At 39.7% G+C, this 21,216-nt stretch overlaps 2 protein-coding genes across 3 annotated transcripts in view; one reads left to right on the top strand and one right to left on the bottom strand.

The window, feature by feature from the left end:
- LOC138854784 (uncharacterized) overlaps positions 1-21,216 on the bottom strand; it is a 338,965-nt gene that overhangs the window by 73,210 nt on the left and 244,539 nt on the right. The window lies entirely within an intron of this gene.
- Positions 1-21,216, top strand: part of mRpS29 (mitochondrial ribosomal protein S29) — a 193,406-nt gene that overhangs the window by 115,684 nt on the left and 56,506 nt on the right. For both annotated transcript variants that reach the window (XM_053795726.2, XM_070099839.1), the window contains exon 6: positions 2,403-2,563. In XM_053795726.2, coding sequence (XP_053651701.2) covers positions 2,403-2,563 — 161 coding nt within the window. The remainder of the gene's footprint in view (positions 1-2,402; positions 2,564-21,216) is intronic.

Raw genomic sequence — 21,216 nt, 5'->3', positions numbered from 1 at the left:
AAAGCCAGCCAGCCAGCCAGCCAAAGCCAGTCAGCCAGCCAAAGCCAGCCAGCCAGCCAAAGCCAGCCAACCAGCCAAAGCCAGCCAGCCAGCCAGCCCAAGAAAGCCAGCCAGCCAGCCAGCCAAAGCAAACTAGCCAGCCAGCTAGCCAGCCAAAGCCAGCCAGCCAGCCAGTGCCAGCCAATGCCAGCCAGCCAGCCAATGCCAGCCAGCTAAAGCCAGCCAGCCAGCCAGCCAAAGCCAGCCAGCCAGCCAAAGCCAGCCAGCCAAAGCCAGCCAGCCAAAGCCAGCCAGCCAAAGCCAGCCAGCCAGCCAGCCAAAGCCAACCAGCCAGCCAAAGCCAGCCAGCCAAGGCCAGCCAGCCAAAGCGAGCCAGCCAAAGCCAGCCAACCATCCATCCAGCCAAAGCCAGCCAGCCCAAGAAAATCAGCCAGCCAAAGCCAGCCAGCCAGCCAAAGCCAGCCAGCCAAATCCAGCCAAAGCCAGCCAGCCAGCCAAAGCTAGCCTGCCAGCCAAAGCCAGCCTGCCAGCCAAAGCCAGCCAGAGCCAGCCAGCCAAATCCAGCCAAAGCCAGCCAGAGCCAGCCAGCCAAAGCCAGCCAAAGCCAGACAGCCAAAGTCAGCCAGCCAGCCAGCAAAAGCCAGCCAGCCAAAGCCAGCCAGCCAGCCAAAGCCAGCCAGCCAGCAAAAGCTAGCTAGCCAAAGCCAGCCAGTCAAATCCAGCCAGCCAAAGCCAGCCAATGACCCACCTAGTCAGGTCACATCCACTGAAGGAAGGAGCATGACATCAGACCTATTAGCACAAGCTAGTCAGGTCCAACTCACACCCACCCATACTCGTGTAATTAGCTAACCCTCGCTGTATTTTTTATCATTGTTACACACAAACGTATCTGTCTGTCTATGTATCTGTCTATCTGCCTGTCTGTCTTTCTGTCTGCCTGGAGTATATTTGAAACTCCTTGAAGAATGGTGTTATGGCAGCTGTTGACAGCCCGGTGACATTTGATAAATGGGTACTTGGGGAACCCTGGCTTTATTTTGTTTTCACTGATACACACAAACATGTTTGTCTGTCTATCTATCTATCTGTCTGTCTATCTTTGCCTGGAATTTTTGGGTTATCCTAGGTAATTTACACTACGTATAATTGTACTTATGTGTACATGTGAGATGTGAGAGACAGAGATAGAGATATAGACAGAGAGACAACCAGAGACAGCCATAGCCAGCCAGCCAGCCAGCCTGCCGAATACATAAGAACATAAGAAAAAAGGAACACTGCAGCATGCCTATTGGCTCATGCAAGGCAGGTCCATGTTCCCCCCCCCCAGCTTTGACCAATGACCCACCTAGTGAGGTCACATCCACTGAAGGAAGGAGCATGACATCAGACCTAGTAGCACAAGCTAGTCAGGTCCAACTCACACCCACCCATACTCACTCATGTATTTATCTAACCTATTTTTACTTTCCTCTTAACCCTTAAACCGTCCAAATGTAGATCTACATTCATGTGTGGGGGGCTCCGAATGTAGATCTACATTCATGTGTGGGGGGCTCTGAATGTAGATCTACTTTTTTTACATGCTTTCAAATGGGGAAAATAAAGGTCGGAGTGCTATGCATGTGAACGTAGATCTACGTTTGGACAGTTTAAGGGCTAAAAGGGAGAGTGTTAATGTGACATGGCATCAGTGAATCCCTGGTGTTTGCCACCTGTTTGCTGTAGTTGGCACTCAGTCAAACTGGTACTCCCACAAGGTACTAAGTGGTCCCAGATTTTTTTAATACTGTGCACACTGAGTGCACAGACCCATTCTTTCATGTCTAGGCGACTCAAGCCTATTGTGCCAAATTTGAAGGACTGAAAAATAAAACATAGATCTACGTTCAGAGCGCTACGTGTCCAAACGTAGATCTATGTTTGGACAGTTTAAGGGTTAAATTTCAGTTTTTGAACATTTGGGAGGAGGTTTCATTTCAGGGGTCTGTACAGAGAAAGGGTTCAAGAAATAAACATCATTATTTATAGGCAATTCCATGGCACAGTGCAATGAAATTCCTTGATATTTTGCTGTAATGCCTCCATTATGTCAGATGTGTACAAGAAAGTGCCCATTCAGTTATCAAAACTACCCTATAAATTAGTAAAGTAGTACCCCATTTTATAGTGTTCTGGAAGTAGCTTTATCAAATTTATGAACTCAATCATTGTAACTTTTATGTATACTTCTTAGAAACAAATACATGTACAGTATTTAGATTTTTTTTTGTCTTTGATTAGCTGTAACTGTCAGTGTGAATTTCCTTTATATTGTACTTAATTGCTATTATTCAAATTGCAGGAAAATATTTATTGCAAAGTTCAGTAAGTTGTGATTTAATTTTATTGTATCACAGCTTGAGACAAGTGAGGAGTACAAGTGGTCTCGGCGTGAAGTGACCGAGGCTGGGGCCCCACTCATTGACATTGTGGAGTTGGGAATATCCCGTGCCAGGTTTGCCTCAGACTGCATCATGGCTGTCACCACTGAGCTGAAGAAGCACGCTACTCATCAAAGGTAATTAGCAAAACCTGCAAGGAAATTAACACTAACTGCAAGATAAAAGCAAATGTAATTATCATACTATGATTTTTAAATTTTTTGTGTTCAGGAAGTCCTCACTTATACTGCAGGTTAGCTTCTGGACTACTGCTGAAAAGCAAAAATTGCCAATGTGTTACATAACCTTTTACTTTTAAATACATACAGAGGCCTGATAACATGTTTACACTATCATATAGTAAGTGCACAATAGAGCTAGGCCTAAAAAATACAGTAAAAAATGAATATACAGTATACACATTACTTACCTTAAAATATTTTCATCCTTAGCTTGTAGTAAGTGGTGAATATATTAATTGTAGGAAGGATGAACTAGATGAAACATTTTCATCATCTGACCTTTCAATGAATCTTGTTCATTTTGATGGAGAGTTGGATGAAGCTCTTGCCTCTGTTATCTTCAAATTTATCTTCATCAGCTTCCTCACCTCTCTCAGCCTTTGTAGAATTGAAAAGATTTAGTACCTTGGACTGGATAATGGCTCGGCTTAAACACACATTGTGACTGGTTTGATCGTCAGTCCACACAAGCAAAAGTTTTTCCATGTCAGCAATTAGGTTATAATGTTTTCTTAATAACTTAACTGCTCACTGGTGTAGCACTTATAATTTCCTTCAACACTTTCTCCTTAGAGTTTACAATTGTACTCACTGCTTGGCGAGTCAAACCTAGCTGATGTCCTATCCCAGCCAGTGGTGGACCTACATTTTTTGAACCTTGAAGCTTGAACTGTTATGGGGTCACCTTTGCAACCAGCAGTGGCTAGCTTACATGATACCTTAATAACCTTTTAATTTGTATTTTAGCTATTAGAAGTGATGCAAGGAGGGAAGAGTATATGGAGAAAAAGAGAGAGGTTAAGAGAGTGGTGAAGCAATGTAAAAAGAGAGCAAATGAGAGAGTGGGTGAGATGTTATCAACAAATATTGTTGAAAATACGAAAAAGTTTTGGAGTGAGATTAACAAGTTAAGGAAGCCTAGAGAACAAATGGATTTGTCAGTTAAAAATAGGAGATGAGAGTTATTAAATGGAGAGTTAGAGGTATTGGGAAGATGGAGGGAATATTTTGAGGAATTGTTAAATGTTGATGAAGATAGGGAAGCTGTGATTTCGTGTATAGAGCAAGGAGGAATAACATCTTGTAGGAGTGAGGAAGAGCCAGTTGTGAGTGTGGGGGAAGTTCGTGAGGCAGTAGGTAGAATGAAAGGGGGTAAGGCAGCCGGGATTGATGGGATAAAGATAGAAATGTTAAAAGCAGGTGGAGATATAGTTTTGGAGCGGTTGGTGCAATTATTTAATAAATGTATGGAAGAGGTTAAGGTACCTAGGGATTGGCAGAGAGCGCGCATAGTTCCTTTGTATAAAGGCAAAGGGGACAAAAGAGAGTGCAAAAATTATAGGGGGATAAGTCTGTTGAGTATACCTGGTAAAGTGTATGGTAGAGTTATTATTGAAAGAATTAAGAGTAAGACGGAGAATAGGATAGCAGATGAACAAGGAGGCTTTAGGAAAGGTAGGGGGTGTGTGGACCAGGTGTTTACAGTGAAACATATAAGTGAACAGTATTTAGATAAGCCGAAAGAGGTCTTTGTGGCATTTATGGATTTGGAAAAGGCGTATGACAGGGTGGATAGGGGGGCAATGTGGCAGATATTGCAGGTGTATGGTGTAGGAGGTAGGTTACTGAAAGCAGTGAAGAGTTTTTACGAGGATAGTGAGGCTCAAGTTAGAGTATGTAGGAAAGAGGGAAATTATTTCCCAGTAAAAGTAGGCCTTAGACAAGGATGTGTGATGTCACCATGGTTGTTTAATATATTTATAGATGGGGTTGTAAGAGAAGTAAATGCGAGGGTCTTGGCAAGAGGCGTGGAGTTAAAAGATAAAGAATCACACATAAAGTGGGAGTTGTCACAGTTGCTCTTTGCTGATGACACTGTGCTCTTGGGAGATTCTGAAGAGAAGTTGCAGAGATTGGTGGATGAATTTGGTAGGGTGTGCAAAAGAGGAAAATTAAAAGTGAATACAGGAAAGAGTAAGGTTATGAGGATAACAAAAAGATTAGGTGATGAAAGATTGGATATCAGATTGGAGGGAGAGAGTATGGAGGAGGTGAATGTATTCAGATATTTGGGAGTGGACGTGTCAGCAGATGGGTCTATGAAAGATGAAGTGAATCATAGAATTGATGAGGGGAAAAGGGTGAGTGGTGCACTTAGGAGTCTGTGGAGACAAAGAACTTTGTCCTTGGAGGCAAAGAGGGGAATGTATGAGAGTATAGTTTTACCAACGCTCTTGTATGGGTGTGAAGCATGGGTGATGAATGTTGCAGCAAGGAGAAGGCTGGAGGCAGTGGAGATGTCATGTCTGAGGGTAATGTGTGGTGTGAATATAATGCAGAGAATTCGTAGTTTGGAAGTTAGGAGGAGGTGCGGGATTACCAAAACTGTTGTCCAGAGGGCTGAGGAAGGGCTGTTGAGGTGGTTCAGACATGTAGAGAGAATGGAGCGAAACAGAGTGACTTCAAGAGTGTATCAGTCTGTAGTAGAAGGAAGGCGGGGTAGGGGTCGGCCTAGGAAAGGTTGGAGGGAGGGGGTAAAGGAGGTTTTGTGTGCGAGGGGCTTGGACTTCCAGCAGGCATGCGTGACCATGTTTGATAGGAGTGAATGGAGACAAATGGGTTTTAATACTTGACGTGCTGTTGGAGTGTGAGCAAAGTAACATTTATGAAGGGATTCAGGGAAACCGGCAGGCTGGACTTGAGTCCTAGAAATAGGGAAGTACAGTGCCTGCACTCTGAAGGAGGGGTGTTAATGTTGCAGTTTAAAAATTGTAGTGTAAAGCACCCTTCTGGCAAGACAGTGATGGAGTGAATGATGGTGAAAGTTTTTCTTTTTCGGGCCACCCTGCCTTGGTGGGAATCAGCCAGTGTGATAATAAACAAATAAAACTTTGTATTGATTTACACCAGCATTCCTCAACCTTTTTTCCCTTGCGAAACTCTTGAAATAATTTTCATGTCTCATGGAACCCCTACATAAAAATGATTATGTATCATTATTAACCCTTTGAGGGTCCGTCCTGTAGTAGTTCTACAGCTTTGAAGCCAGGGTCTAAGCCATAGCACTACATCATGAGCTCAGTTTACTCACACAAGCTGTGAGCAGTACTGTATTTCACGGCTTATAAGACACGGCTTATAAGACTTGTTTTAGTTTCAGTAATTTTTTAATGCCTAGTTCTATTGCTACTTAACCCTTTCAGGGTCGACAGGCCCTCTCCTAAACTTGTTCTCAGGGTTGGAAATTTTTCTAAAAAAAAAATTATTTTTCTTCTGAAATGATGGAGAATCTTTTTCTGATCATAATGACACCAAAAGTATGAAATTTGATGGAAAACTTATGGAATTATGCTCTTGCAAAGTTAGCAGTCTCGACGATGTTTATGCATTGGCGATTTCATCCACTTTGAGCCCTATTTTTGGCCAATTCCAGTGTACCAGTCGACAAAAATCATAACTATTTCACTAGAACTTCATTTTCTCTATCAAATGAGTACAAGAAACCACCCATTTACCAATTTCAACTATCCATTAAAGTGGTCAGAAATTCGCAATTTTGCCAATTTCACACAAATTTCAAAAGATGCCAATTTCCAAATAGGGTCCAGAATAAACAAGACAAACATTCCTGGCACTAAAATAACATTTTTTCTGTTCATTAGTCATGTCCCCAGGCCTCTCTTACATTTCTTTTGCTTTCCACTTTGAATTTTTATTCTCACAAAAAAATAGATTTACTGTTATGCAGACTATTGCATTAGTGTAGAAATGGTATAAATAATATCAGCACACTTGTGAAAGAATATTAAACTCGCCAGTTGACATGTATTGGACGCGTGGCATGATTTGTTTACTTTTGAACTTTGGCAAAAATCGAACATTTCTGCTATTTTGAGCTCAATTTCAAGGTACTTTTCAATTTCTGTAATATGTCTTCCATTCTATAAAATGAGACCAGGAAAACTAGAATACAACCATAAATAGCACACAAAAATACACTGCCAAGTCGCTGTTTTAAACCAAAAACACGGTCGGAGTTTTTTTTTCTCATTATGCACTGTGTGCTCCAGGATTTTTTTTGTACTGTGCACACTGACCACATAGACCCATTCTTTCATATATAGGCCTACCGGCTTTCTCTCGCTAGATTTGAAGGCACTAGAATTTATGCGTACTAGTACGGCACCAACCCTGAAAGGGTTAACCCCTTCAGGGTCCAAGGCCAAAATCTGAAGTGGTGCCCCAGTGTCCAAGAATTTTCCAAAAAAAAAATTTGTTATTTTTTCTTATGAAATGGTAGAGAATCTTTTTGTGAAGGCAATAAAACAAAAAGTACGAAATTTGATGGAAAATTGACGAAATTATGCTCTCGCGAATTTTGATGTGTCAGCGATATTTACGAATCGGCGATTTTGCTGACTTTGACTCCCATTTTAGGCCAATTACATCATTCCAGTTGACCAAATTCTTAGCTATTTCACTAGTATTACTTCTATTCTGTCGATTGAGCACAAGAAATCGCCAAGTCAAATGTTTCAACTACAAAATAAAGTGATCGGAAATTGGTAATTTGGCCAATTTAACACAAAGTTCAAAATATTCCAATTTCAAAATAACGTCCAGAATAAACAATGTAGGCATTCCTGGCACTAAACTAAAATTTCCTCTATTCATTAGTTACATTTTGAGGCTTTACAAATAAATCCCATTTTGATTTTTTATTCACATAATGAATTTTTATTCACACCAAAAAATAGAAGTTTTACTGTTATGCAATATTGTAACAATTGTATAAATATCATCACCACATTTGTGAATGTATATTAGACCCACCAGCTGGCATGCATTAGACGTGTGAGGTCGTTTGTTTACTCTTAAACATCGGCAAAAATTTAACATTTCCGCTACTTTGAGCTCAGTTTCAAGCCATTTCCAGTGCTAAAACCAATCAAAATCATCTCTATTTCTGTAATATGTCTTCCATTCTATCAAATGAGACCAAGAAATTGCAAATACAACTATAAAAAAACATACGAAAAAACACTGCAAAGTTGCTGTTTTAATCGAAAGTTTTGGTTTCAGTTTTTTTTCTCTCATTATACACAGTGTGCTGCAGGATTTGTTTTATGTGGTGCACACATACCACATAGATGTATTCTCTCATATCTAGGCTCAAGTGTATCACTCACAGTTTATCAGAGTGAGCTGAGCTCATGACGTAGATATACGGTTTGGACCCTGAATGTAACGCCGTAGATCTACGGGACGGACCCTGAAAGGGTTAATATATGTTAGTGTAAACTTGTTATCTGGCATTTATATGCATTTATAAGTGACAAAAATGGTGTTCTGCTTTCCGGCAATGTCTGCAGTAATATACTACATCGACATGAGATGTAGTGGTTTTAGGGCTGGCCACGAGCTCAGTGAGATGGGCCTAGAGAGTTGAAATCCAGTATGAAAATTGGCTGCTTTGTGGGTGACAGTTGTTGGAGTGCCTCCTCACTGAGGGTCAGGCTATGACTCAGTGCCATAATGGTAATTCTGCACTATCTCGCAACATTAAATTGATAATTACTTATTTTTATCCAGACAACCAGCTTATTTTGCCATTATCTGATGCCTTAGAACTTCTGCAGGAAAAGTGTACTTGTACCTCAGAAGGTCCTGACATTATGAAAATAAGTTCACACCAAGAGAGGGACTATATGTATTATGCCACAATATTGCTCAAGAGAGAGCTCATTGATCATATCTCCTTTTCCTTGGATCAAAATCCCAGACAGGTCTCCCATTTGTTGCCTATGAAGGTATAAACTGTTTCATGGATAAATTATCCTCTAATGGAACTAAGTTTTTTGTGGGACTTTAGGTTTAGGGAAACTTCAGTGGCAACAAGAGTCTTTAAATCCTATGCATTTACAGTGGTCCCTCAATAATCATAAGACTCGATAGTCGTAATTTTTGAAAATCGTAACATTATTTTTGTCAAAACATTGACTCGCAAATAGTTGGTTGTCTGGGACGCATACACACAGCCCCGAGCTGCCTCACACTCCATTCCCAGCCAGTGTGCTATTGTTTATCAATGAATGAGGATGATCCAACGAGTTCATATGATATATTTCATAATATTCCATTCGTTTTAGTGCTTGCAACTGCTGAATAAGTCACCATGGCTCCAAAGAAAGCTTCTAGTGCCAGCCCTTTGGTAAAGAATGTGAGAAACGCATATAATTTAAGAAAAAGTTTGTAGAAAAATACGAAGGTGGTAGTGGTAGAGTGGAAGCAGTTGTGATAGTGGTAGAGGGTGGTAACAATGATGGTAGAGGGTGGTAGTGGTTGTGATGGTGGTAGAGGGTGCCTTCTTCAGTGATTCAGCGATTCTACCAACTCCTCCAATGTTGTTGGAGTTGTATAGGGCTACAGAAAACACTGCTGCCTCAGCTGCTGCTTCACCACCATTATGGACAGCTTACCCTCAGTGGCCCTTATACACCCAGCAACAACAACACAACACAACACCTCTCGTGACATACATAATGACTTATTTTATTCATTCTAGAGTATATTCCATGTTTCTATGTTATTAATATTGTTTATGTCACATTAGTTGAGTTGTGATATACATATAAATAAGCCTTAGAGTTGATATTAGTGTCATATTCTCCAACAATAAACTCACCTCCCCTCCCTTTGCCATGCACCAACAAAAGTCTTCAATAAAAGGTAAGTGTGATGTTAAATGTTCATTTATACATTTTATTAGTGCTTTACATTTATTTGGCATTCTTTTCTGCATGTAAATCTATATTTCAGCTAGGGAAGTGACCCCTGAAGTGACCTAGAGTCTTTATGGAGGGGGATTCCCCTTCCCAACAATAACCTCTCTTCCTTCTCTCCTCCTCCCTGTCTTCCATTCATCAACAACAGCCTTCAATAAAGGTAACTGTCATGTTGAATGTTCATTCTTTTGTGCATGTAAATCTATCTTTAAGGTAAAAAAAAATTGTTGATACTTCTGTGTGTCTGGAACGAATTAATTGGATTTACATTATTACTTATGGGGAAAGTGGATTAAAAAATCATCAATTTCGATAATAGTCACACTTCCAGGAACGGATTAATTACGAAAAATGAGGGACCACTGTAATTGTTAACCTTTTATTTATTTATTTATTTTATGTTTTTGCAAACAGTACATTGAGATTTTGTATTTGCAATAGTGGGTTGCAATGCAAAGAGAGCCTCTATTATGCCTAGGCATTATGGGCCAACTTAACATTATTGGCTTACAGTCTTTTTAATACTAAGGAGTATATCATAGTTGTACAGTAGGATAGTAATTATTTCATAGTTGTACAGTAGAATATTAATTATAAATGAATCAAAATTTGTATAATACAAAGATATATTTATATTCGAAAATGCTTTTTTTTTTTTAAACAATGATTCAATTATATTCCTGTCAACAATGGATAAAAGGTTCAAAGTGATTGTTTCAGTTATGATGTGGGAGTACATAGGTGAGTAAGTGTGTTTATCTGGAGTTTATCTGGAGTTTATCTGGAGAGAGTTCCGGGGGTCAACGCCCCCGCGGCCCGGTCTGTGACCAGGCCTCCTTAGGTCAGTGTCCCAGGATGCGACCCACACCAGTCGACTAACACCCAGGTACCCATTTTACTGATGGGGAACATAGACAACAGGTGGAAAGAAACACGTCCAATGTTTCTACTCTGGCTGGGAAACGAACCCAGGCCCTCGCCGTGTGAAGCGAGAGCGTTAACCACCAGGCCACCAGAGTATTTAGCATTTAGTCTAAGGTAATTAAGTGGCTTTTGAGAAGAGTCTTAAATTGATTTTCAGACCCATACTTTAATATCTTCTGTTAATGAATTCCATATTTTGGGGCCCTTTATGTGCATAGAGTTTTTACACAGTGTGATATGGACACGAGGTATATCAAAAAGAGATCTGTGTCTTGTGTTGTGGTCATGTGTCCTGTTTAGGTTGGTGAGGAGAAGTTTGAGTGGAGGGTTTATATTTGCATGTATTCTGTGTATGTAGTAGGCACATGAATAAGTATGGATGTTCTTAATGGTGAGCAGATTCAGACTTTTGAAAATTGGTGGAGTATGCTGGTGGGAGTGGGAATTTGTTATCATTTTTACTGCTGCCTTTTGCTGGGTTATTAGGGGTTTTAGGTGATTGGATGTTGTTGATCCCCATGCACAAATTCCATATGTAAGATAAGGGTATATGAGTGAATGGTACAGTGCCAGGAGAGCTGATTGTGGAACGTAGTACCTTATCTTTGATAGTATGCCTACAGTCTTGGAGATTTTCTTGGTGATTTGTTGTATGTGTGTCCAGAACTTAAGGCTACTGTCAAGGTGGATACCTAGGAAATTTCCCTCTGTGACTCTTGTGACTGGTGATCCATTTAGCGTTATGTTAATTGGATCATTTGCAGCTTTGTTTCCAAACTGAATGAAATAAGTTTTATCAGTATTCAGGGTAAGTTTATTAGTCATCATCCAGGCAGATATTTTCTGCAATTCGGCGTTGACTGTGTTTGGGTGGGAAAAGACATATGTAGTGTCATCTGCAAATAACATGGGTTTGAGTAGCTGTGATGCATTTGGTAGATCATTGATGTAGATGAGAAAGAGGAGTGGTCCAAGGACACTTCCTTGTGGGACTCGTACTGTGATTGGTTGGGTGGAAGAGTTTGCATACACATATTGAGTTCTGTTACTAAGGTATGACTTTAGGTAGTTGAGGGAGTGGCCTCTGATACCATAGTGCATTAATTTGGAGTACAGCAGTTCATGGTCGACTGTATCGAAAGCTTTACATAAATCAATGAAAATGCCCAGCGGGACTTCTTTCTTTTCATGGTAAATGGTCCAAGTCGGACCGAAACGTCGTCGTAAGCTTCTCTCTTTTATGTGTGGGTTATTTGTGTATTTTCTTTCTTTTCAAGTGCGGTATATATTAGTTCTAGCATGTGTATGATAGCATCATTTGTGCTTTTATTATTCCTGAATCCAAACTGACAAGGGTTTAATATGTTGTGTGAAACGAGGTAGGAACAGATCCGTCTATGAATTAATTTTTCAAAGATTTTAGAGAGCAGTGGTAAGTTAGATATTGGTCTATAGTTTTTCAAGTCAGCTTAGTCACCTCCTTTATGGATCGGAGTGACTCTCGCTATTTTGAGGATTGTTGGGAAGGTAGATGATTCAGTGGATTTGTTAAAGAGCATTGCAATAATTGGTGACAATACTTGAGAAGCTTTTTTGTACATAAAAGCAGGCAAGTTGTTTATGTCTCCTGCCTTATTTTTAAGGGTGTTTATGATGAACGTAACTTCATTGGGGTTGGTTGGAGCTAGGAATAGCATATTTGGGTAGGTACCTATGAGGTAGTCTGATGGACGGGTGTTTGTGCTTGGTGTTTTCTTTCCTATAGGGTTGCCAAAATACAAAGTAAAATTCTTTTCTCTTTAATAATATTAAAGCTTTTATAAAATAAACTTTCACATACAGTGGACCCCCGGATTATGTCGTCATCGGAATATGTAATATTCAGAATAAGTAACGTCTTTTCATGAAAATATTGGCTTGGTGATCGTCACTGAACTCGGAATAAGTCATTTGTCCGGAACATGTCCGCGCAGCCTGAGAGGCCCTGACACTCCATGCACAGCCAGTGTGCCATTGCTTATCAGCCAGTAAGGACGATCCCATGTGTTCATATGATATATTTTATATTATTCCATTCTTTTTAGTGATTGCAACTGCTAATAAGCCACCATGGGCCCAAAGAAAGTTCCTAGTGCCAGCCAGCCCTTTGGTAAAGGGCTGAGAGAGAGGGGAGAATGTGCCTTTTTCAGTGATTCTGCAATATGTACGATACTAAAGCAGCAGGAGTTAATAAAGGCTATAACACCAGTCAGCAATAAAGGGTAGCATTAACAGTGTAGCAAGTAAGTTAAGTGATTAATCGATAGAAAAAGGACAGCACGGAACTGACTCCTCCATTGTTGTTGGAGGTATATAGGGTGACTGACAAGACTGCTGTCTCTGCTGCCTCTTGCTGCTGCCTTCACCAGCACTATGTAAGGCTTATCTTTCAGTGGCCCTCATACACCCAGCAACAAACCACACACCACCACTCATGACATTCTTAATGCCATATTTTATTCATGTTTCTATGATATTAATATTGTTTATTATGTCATATTAGCTGAATTGTGCTAGATAAATAAGCCATAGAGCTGATATTAGTGTCGTATTGAAGGACTATCTTGTCCTGTCTCCCAACACAATTCCTAACATACTCCAGAAACAGACCTCTCTGGAACACTTTTTTGAGCGACAGGGGTCCAGTGACTCTCAAGCTGGTCTTAGTGACATTAAAAAAACAAAGAAGAGAAGTAACCTAGGATAAGGACTTGGTACCTGAAGTCTTTATGGTAGGGGATTCCCCTTCCAATCAGTTGTAAGCTCCTCCATCCTCTCCCCTCCTCCCATCTTCCATACATCACCATGTCTTCAATAAAGGTAAGTGTGATATTATTATTGTCTTATTCTTCATGTATCATTGTTTTTTGTGTAGGCAAATATATATTTCATGTAGAAAACTTGTTTTTTAATACTTTTGGGTATCTGAAATGGATTAATTAATTGGATTTCTATTATTTCTTGTGGGGAAAATTAATTTGGAATTTGTCAGATTCGGGATTAGTCACTCTCTCTGGAACGGATTAATTACGAAAACCTGGGGTCCACCGTACAGGCCATCACTAATCCGCACTCAGTTATCCGGTTCCATCAGTAATCCAGCACTAATTTCGGCTAGCATAATTTCAAATTTCATCATTATATTGACTCAGATTATTATACTGACTCAGAAATTGTGCAGATGGCTGTAAATCCACAGCAGCAAGCCAGTGGAGGAGAACACAGTGATGAAAATAAGGAAGATGTAGCAGAGTCTCTATTGTTAGGTTAATTAACCCCTTGACTGTTGGAACCCCAAATCCTGACGTGTCTCCTGGTGTCGAAAAATTTAAAAAAAAAAAAATTCTTATGAAATGATAGAAAAACTTTTCCCAATGGTAATGACACCAAAAGAATGAAATTTGATGGAAAACTTATGGAATTACGCTCTCAAGAAGTTTGTGATCTTGGCTATACAGTGGACCCCGGTTAACGATATTTTTTCACTCCAGAAGTATGTTCAGGTGCCAGTACTGACCGAATTTGTTCCCATAAGAAATATTGTGAAGTAGATTAGTCCATTTCAGACCCCCAAACATACACGTACAAATGCACTTACATAAATACACTTACATAATTGGTCACATTCGGAGGTAATCGTTATGCGGGGGTCCACTGTATTTACGAATCATCGATTTCGCCCACTGTGAGCCCTATTTTTGGCTAATTCCATTGTTCCAGTCGGCCAAGCTCATACCCATTTCTTTAGAAATCCATTTGTTCTATTGATTGAGTACAAGAAACTGCCCATTTACCGATTACAACTACCCAATAACATGGTCAGAAATTTGCAATTTGGCCAATTTCATGCAAATTAAAAAATATGCCAGTTTCAAAATAGGGTCCAGAATGAACACTGCAGACATTCCTGGCTCTAAAATAACATTTCCTTTGTTCATCAGTCACGTCTCCAGGCCCCTCTAATTTTACTCTTGCTTTCTATTTTGAATTTTTATTCAAATAAAAAATAGATTTACTGTTATGCAGACTACTGCAATATTGTAATAATTGTATAAATAATGTCAACCCATTCATGACTGCATATTAGAATGGCTAGTTGGACATTTATTGGACAATGACATCATTTATTTACTTTTGAACATCGGCAAAAATCAAACATTTCTCCTTCTTTGATCTCCATTTCAAGGTTCTTTTCATAGTAAAACCAATCAAAATCACCTCTGTTTCTATAATATGTTTTCCATTCTGTCAAATGAAACCAAGAAAATGAGAATACAACCATAAATACTATACGAAAATACACCACAAAGTCGACGTTTTAATCCAAAAAAACGGTTGGAGTTTTTTTTTTATTATGCACTGTGTGCTGCAGGATTTTTTTTATATGGTGCACACTGACCACACAGACCCATTCTCTCACATATGGGCCTACAAGCTTTCTCCTGCTTGATTTGAAGCCGCTGGAATCTATGAGTACATATACGTCAATAACGGTGGCTCATAAGACGTATATATACGACCAAAACAGTCAAAGGGTTAAGTGTATTCTAACCTAACCACTCTGTAGTCTGGCGAACTCACTAATCTGGCACACTACAGGTCCCAATGATTCCGGATTAGTGATGGGCAACCTGTATATGAATGATCGTCAGTTTAACCCCCAAGTATTTCTTATTTTCCTTTTACATATAAAGGATACAGTGGACCCTCTGTTTTCGTGATTAATTTGTTCCAGTGAGTCTGATGATACCCAAAAATCACGAAAACTGAAATAATTTTCAGCATAAGAAATAATGTAAATCCAAATACAGTAGGGCCCCGCTTTACAGCATTTGTTTACATTCTCTGTGAGATCAGTAAGCACTAAGTCTCTCCATTTTGTCTGAAAACCCCAAAATTTCAAGTGTTTTTAAAAGTTATTTCATATTTTATATATACAGTAGGGCCCCACTTATACGGCAGGTTAGGTTCCAGGCTACCGCCGTAAAGCGGAAACCGCCATAAAGTGGAACACCCTTTTTTTCCACTTATAAATGCATACAAACACTAGATAACAAGTTTACACTATCATATATTAAGTTAGCAATAGAACCAGGCATCAAAAAACAATAAAAAAGTACAATACACACATAGTGCACTCATTACTTACCTTATTTATTTATACTCTTAATCTAGGGTGAGACAAGTAGTATTTATTGTAAGAAATCAAGTGTGGTATGTATGGTAGTCAGCTGGGCTACCATACCAGGCCACATAATATTCTATTACATTTAAGCATCCTAGAGCAATAAAATGAATATACAGTTTACTCATTACTTACCTTAAAATATTTGTAGTCTTAATCTAGGGTGAGATGAGTAGCATTTATTGTAAAAAATCAAGTGTGGTATGTATGGTAGTCAGCCGGGCTACCATACCAGGCCAACCCACCCACACATACTAGTCTATGATATTTAAGCATCCCAGAGCGATAAAATGTATATACAGTGGACCCCCGCATAGCGACCTTAATCCGTGCAAGAGGGCTGGTTGTTATGCGAAATGTTCGGTATGCGAATGAATTTTCCCCATAAGAAATAATGGAAATCAAATTAATCCGTGCAAGACACCCAAAAGTATGAAAAAAAAAATTTTACCACATGAAATATACATTTTCCTACACACAAAGAGAAGGATACATGCACAATAGTAGAGTAGTACATGCACAATATATATTGTGCATGTACTACTCTACTAAATGAAGAATAAATAACACTTACCTTTATTGAAGATGCAGCAATGACTGATGAGACACTGTGTCCTGGGAGTGCCTTTTCCTCCTGAGTACTGTAGGTCCTGTTAGGTATTTTCTTCCAGAACATGCCTTATCACACTGTGTATGCCACTACAATTCTTAAATCTCTCAAACCAACCTTTGCTGGCTTTAAATTCACCAATATGAGCACTAGTTCCAGGCATTTTTCCCTGTTCACCTGGGTGTTAGTCGACTGGTGTGGGTTGCATCCTGGGAGACAAGATTAAGGACCCCAATGGAAATAAGTTAGACAGTCTTCGATGACACTGACTTTTTTGGGTTATCCTGGGTGGCAAATCCTCTGGGGTTAATTGTTTCTTGGTATTCTCAATAAGCCACACCAACAACGGTGCTACAGCAGCAGCAGCAGCTGACGGTGGTACAGCAGCAACAGACGATGCTACAGCAGCAACAGACGATGCTACAGCAGCAGCAGACGATGCTACAGCAGCAACTGACGATGTTACAGCAGCAGCAGACGATGCTACAGCAGCAGCAGCAGCAGACGATGCTACAGCAGCAGCAGCAGCTGACGGTGGTACAGCAGCAACAGACGATGCTACAGCAGCAACAGACGATGCTACAGCAGCAGCAGACGATGCTACAGCAGCAGCAGACGATGCTACAGCAGCAGCAGACGATGCTACAGCAGCAGCAGACGATGCTACAGCAGCAGCAGACGGTACTACAGCAGCAGCTGACGGTGGTACAGCAGCAGCAGCTGACAGTGCAGCAGCAGCTGACAGTGCAGCAGCAGCTGATGGTGGTACAGCAGCAGCAGCAGCTGTACCACCAATAGTAGCGATGGTTGATTGGGGTTTATTATACAACCTGGCCAGCTCGGAGACACGCACTCCACTTTCATACTTATCAATGATCTTTTTCTTCATCTCCATAGTAATTCTCACCCTTATTGCTGTAGGGTTGGCACTAGAAGCTTTCTTGGGGCCCATGGTCACTTATTTTCCAGAAAAAATCACCAAAAACACTGTAATAATACGAAATGTTCCGATTGTATGCTTGGATGTTACCGCGGAGGCTGGCTGGTAAACAATGCCACCGTCGGAACATGTGAGCGTGGCTCAGGCCGCACATTGGACGCGTCTCGGACGAAGGGCGGTGAGTGGGTTTTTGGGCGGTATGCGAGGCAAAATTTTTGCGATCAAAGCGTCCGGTATGCGGATTGTACGGTATGCGATGCATCCGGTATGCGGGGGTCCACTGTATATATATATATATATATATATATATATTATATATATGTATATATATATATATATATATATATTATATATATGTATATATATATATACAGTGGACCCCCGCATAGCGAACTTAATCCGTGCAAGAGGGCTGGTCGTTATGCGAAATGTTCGCTATGCGAATTAATTTTCCCCATAAGAAATAATGGAAATAAAATTAATCCGTGCAAGACACCCAAAAGTATGAAAAAAAATTTTTTTACCACAAAAAAATGTTAATTTTAGTACACACAAACTGAAAAAGGCATGCACAATTACATGACACTTACTTTTATTGAAGATCTGGTGATGATTGATGGGATGGGAGGAGGGGAGAGCATTATCTTCTTACTGTTTAGAAGGGGAATCCCCTTCCATTAGGACTTGAGGTAGCAAGTCCTTTTCTGGGGTTACTTCCCTTCTTCTTTTAATGCCACTAGGACCAGCTTGAGAGTCACTGGACCTCTGTCGCACAACAAATCTGTCCATAGAGCTCTGTACCTCCCGTTCCTTCAAGACTTTCCTAAAATGGGCCATAACATTGTCATTGAAATAGTCACCAGCACGGCTTGCAACAGCTGTGTCAGGGTGATTTTCATCCATAAAGGTTTGCAGTTCAACCCACTGTGCACACATTTCCTTAATTTTTGAAGTAGGCACAATGGATTCCACAACTGGCATAGGCTTCTCAGGGTTAGCCCCAAACCCTTCAAAATCTTTCTTAATTTCCATACTAATTCTCACCCTTTTTACCACAGGGTTGGCACTAGAAGCTTTCTTGGGGCCCATGGTCACTTATTTTCCAGAAACAGCACCGAAAACACTGTAATAATACGAAATATTCCGAGTGTATGCTTGAATGTTACCGCGGAGGCTAGCTGGTAAACAATGGGACGGGCGGCACATGTGAGGCTGGCTGAGGGCCCACATTGGACGCGTCTCGGACGAAGTTCGCTGAGCGGGTTTTTGTCTACTATGCGGGGCAAAATTTCAGCGAACAAAGCGTTCGCTATGCAGATTGTTCGCTATGCAAGGCGTTCGCTATGCGGGGGTCCACTGTATATATATATATATTTATATATATCTATTATATATATATATATATATATATATATATATATAATATATATATATATATATACATTTATATTCTTCTTATTTCAACACACCGGCCGTATCCCACCGAGGCGGGGTGGCCCAAAAGGAAAAACGAAAGTTTCTCCTTTCAAATTTAGTAATATATACAGGAGAAGGGGTTACTAGCCCCTTGCTCCCGGCATTTTAGTCACCTCTTACAACACGCATGGCTTACGGAGGAAGAATTTTGTTCTACTTCCCCATGGAGATAAGAGGAAATAAACAAGAACAAGAACTAGAAAGAAAATAGAAGAAAACCCAGAGAGGTATGTATATATATGCTTGTACATGTATGTGTAGTGTGACCTAAGTGTAAGTAGAAGTAGCAAGACATACCTGAAATCTTGCATGTTCATGAGACAGAAAAAAGGACACCAGCAATCCTACTATCATGTAAGACAATTACAGGCTTTTATTTTACACTCACTTGGCAGATATATATATATATATATATATATATATATATATATATATATATATATATATATATATATATATATATATACGTATATATATATATATATATACGTATATATATATACGTATATATATATATATATATACGTATATATATATATATATATATATATATATATATATATATATATATATATATATATATATATATATATATATATATATATATATATATATATATATGCAAAACAACCACTCTGAAAGAATAGAGAAATTCCAAGCGCTTTCGTGACTACTCACATTATCAAGGAACTATGTTTACTGTGATCTTATTGCATATATATATATATATATATATATATATATACATATATATATATATATATATATACATATATATATATATATATATATATATATATTTTTTTTTTTCAACAAGTCGGCCGTCTCCCACCGAGGCAGGGTGACCCAAAAAAGAAAGAAAATCCCCAAAAAGAAAATACTTTCATCATCATTCAACACTTTCACCACACGCACACATTATCACTGCTTTTGCAGAGGTGCTCAGAATACAACAGTTTAGAAGCATATACATATAAAGATACACAACATATCCCTCCAAACTGCCAATATCCCAAACCCCTCCTTTAAAGTGCAGGCATTGTACTTCCCATTTCCAGGACTCAAGTCCGACTATATGAAAATAACCGGTTTCCCTGAATCCCTTCACTAAATATTACCCTGCTCACACTCCAACAGATCGTCAGGTTCCAAGTATCATTCGTCTCCATTCACTCCTCTCTAACACGCTCATGCACGCTTGCTGGAAGTCCAAGCCCCTCGCCCACAAAACCTCCTTTACCCCCTCTTTCCAACCCTTTCGAGGACGACCCCTACCCCTCTTTCCTTCCCCTATAGACTTATATGCTTTCCATGTCATTCTACTTTGATCCATTCTCTCTAAATGACCAAACCACCTCAACAACCCCTCTTCTGCCCTCTGACTAATGCTTTTATTAACTCCACACCTTCTCCTAATTTCCACACTCCAAATTTTCTGCATAATATTTACACCACACATTGCCCTTAGACAGGACATCTCCACTGCCTCCAACCATCTCCTCGCTGCTGCATTTACCACCCAAGCTTCACATCCATATATGAGTGTTGGTACTACTATACTTTCATACATTCCCTTCTTTGCCTCCATAGATAACGTTTTTTGACTCACATATACCTCAATGCACCACTCACCTTTTTTCCCTCATCAATTCTATGATTAACCTCATCCTTCATAAATCCATCCGCCGACACGTCAACTCCCAAGTATCTGAAAACATTCACTTCTTCCATACTCCTCCTCCCCAATTTGATATCCAATTTTTCTTTATCTAAATCATTTGATACCCTCATCACCTTACTCTTTTCTATGTTCACTTTCAACTTTCTACCTTTACACACATTCTCAAACTCATCCACTAACCTTTGCAATTTTTCTTTAGAATCTCCCATATGCACAGTATCATCTGCAAACAGTAACTGTGTCAATTCCCATTTTGAATTTGATTCCCCATAATTTAATCCCACCCCTCTCCCGAACACCCTAGCATTTACTTCTTTTACAACCCCATCTATAAATATATTAAACAACCATGGTGACATTACACATCCCTGTCTAAGACCTACTTTTACCGGGAAGTATTCTCCCTCTCTTCTACACACCCTAACCTGAGCCTCACTATCCTCATAAAAGCTCTTTACAGCATTTAGTAACTTACCACCTATTCCATAAACTTGCAACATCTGCCACAATGCTCCTCTATCCACTCTATCATATGCCTTTTCTAAATCCATAAATGCAATAAAAACTTCCCTACCTTTATCCAAATACTGTTCACATATATGCTTCAATGTAAACACTTGATCTACACATCCCCTACCCACTCTGAAGTCTCCTTGCTCATCCGCAATTCTACATTCTGTCTTACCTCTAATTCTTTCAATTATAACTCTACCGTATACTTTTCCTGGTATACTCAGTAAACTTATTCCTCTATAATTTTTACAATCTCTTTTGTCCCCTTTCCCTTTATATAAAGGGACTATACATGCTCTCCGCCAATCCCTAGGTACCTTCCCCTCTTTCATACATTTATTAAACAAAAGTACCAACCACTCCAACACTATATCCCCCCCTGCTTTTAACATTTC

The sequence above is a fragment of the Cherax quadricarinatus genome, chromosome 69 (assembly GCF_038502225.1).
Source record: "Cherax quadricarinatus isolate ZL_2023a chromosome 69, ASM3850222v1, whole genome shotgun sequence".
NCBI lineage: Eukaryota > Metazoa > Arthropoda > Malacostraca > Decapoda > Parastacidae > Cherax > Cherax quadricarinatus.
Note: the sequence above shows the minus strand (reverse complement) of the source record. Positions and strands in the feature narration are given on the sequence as shown.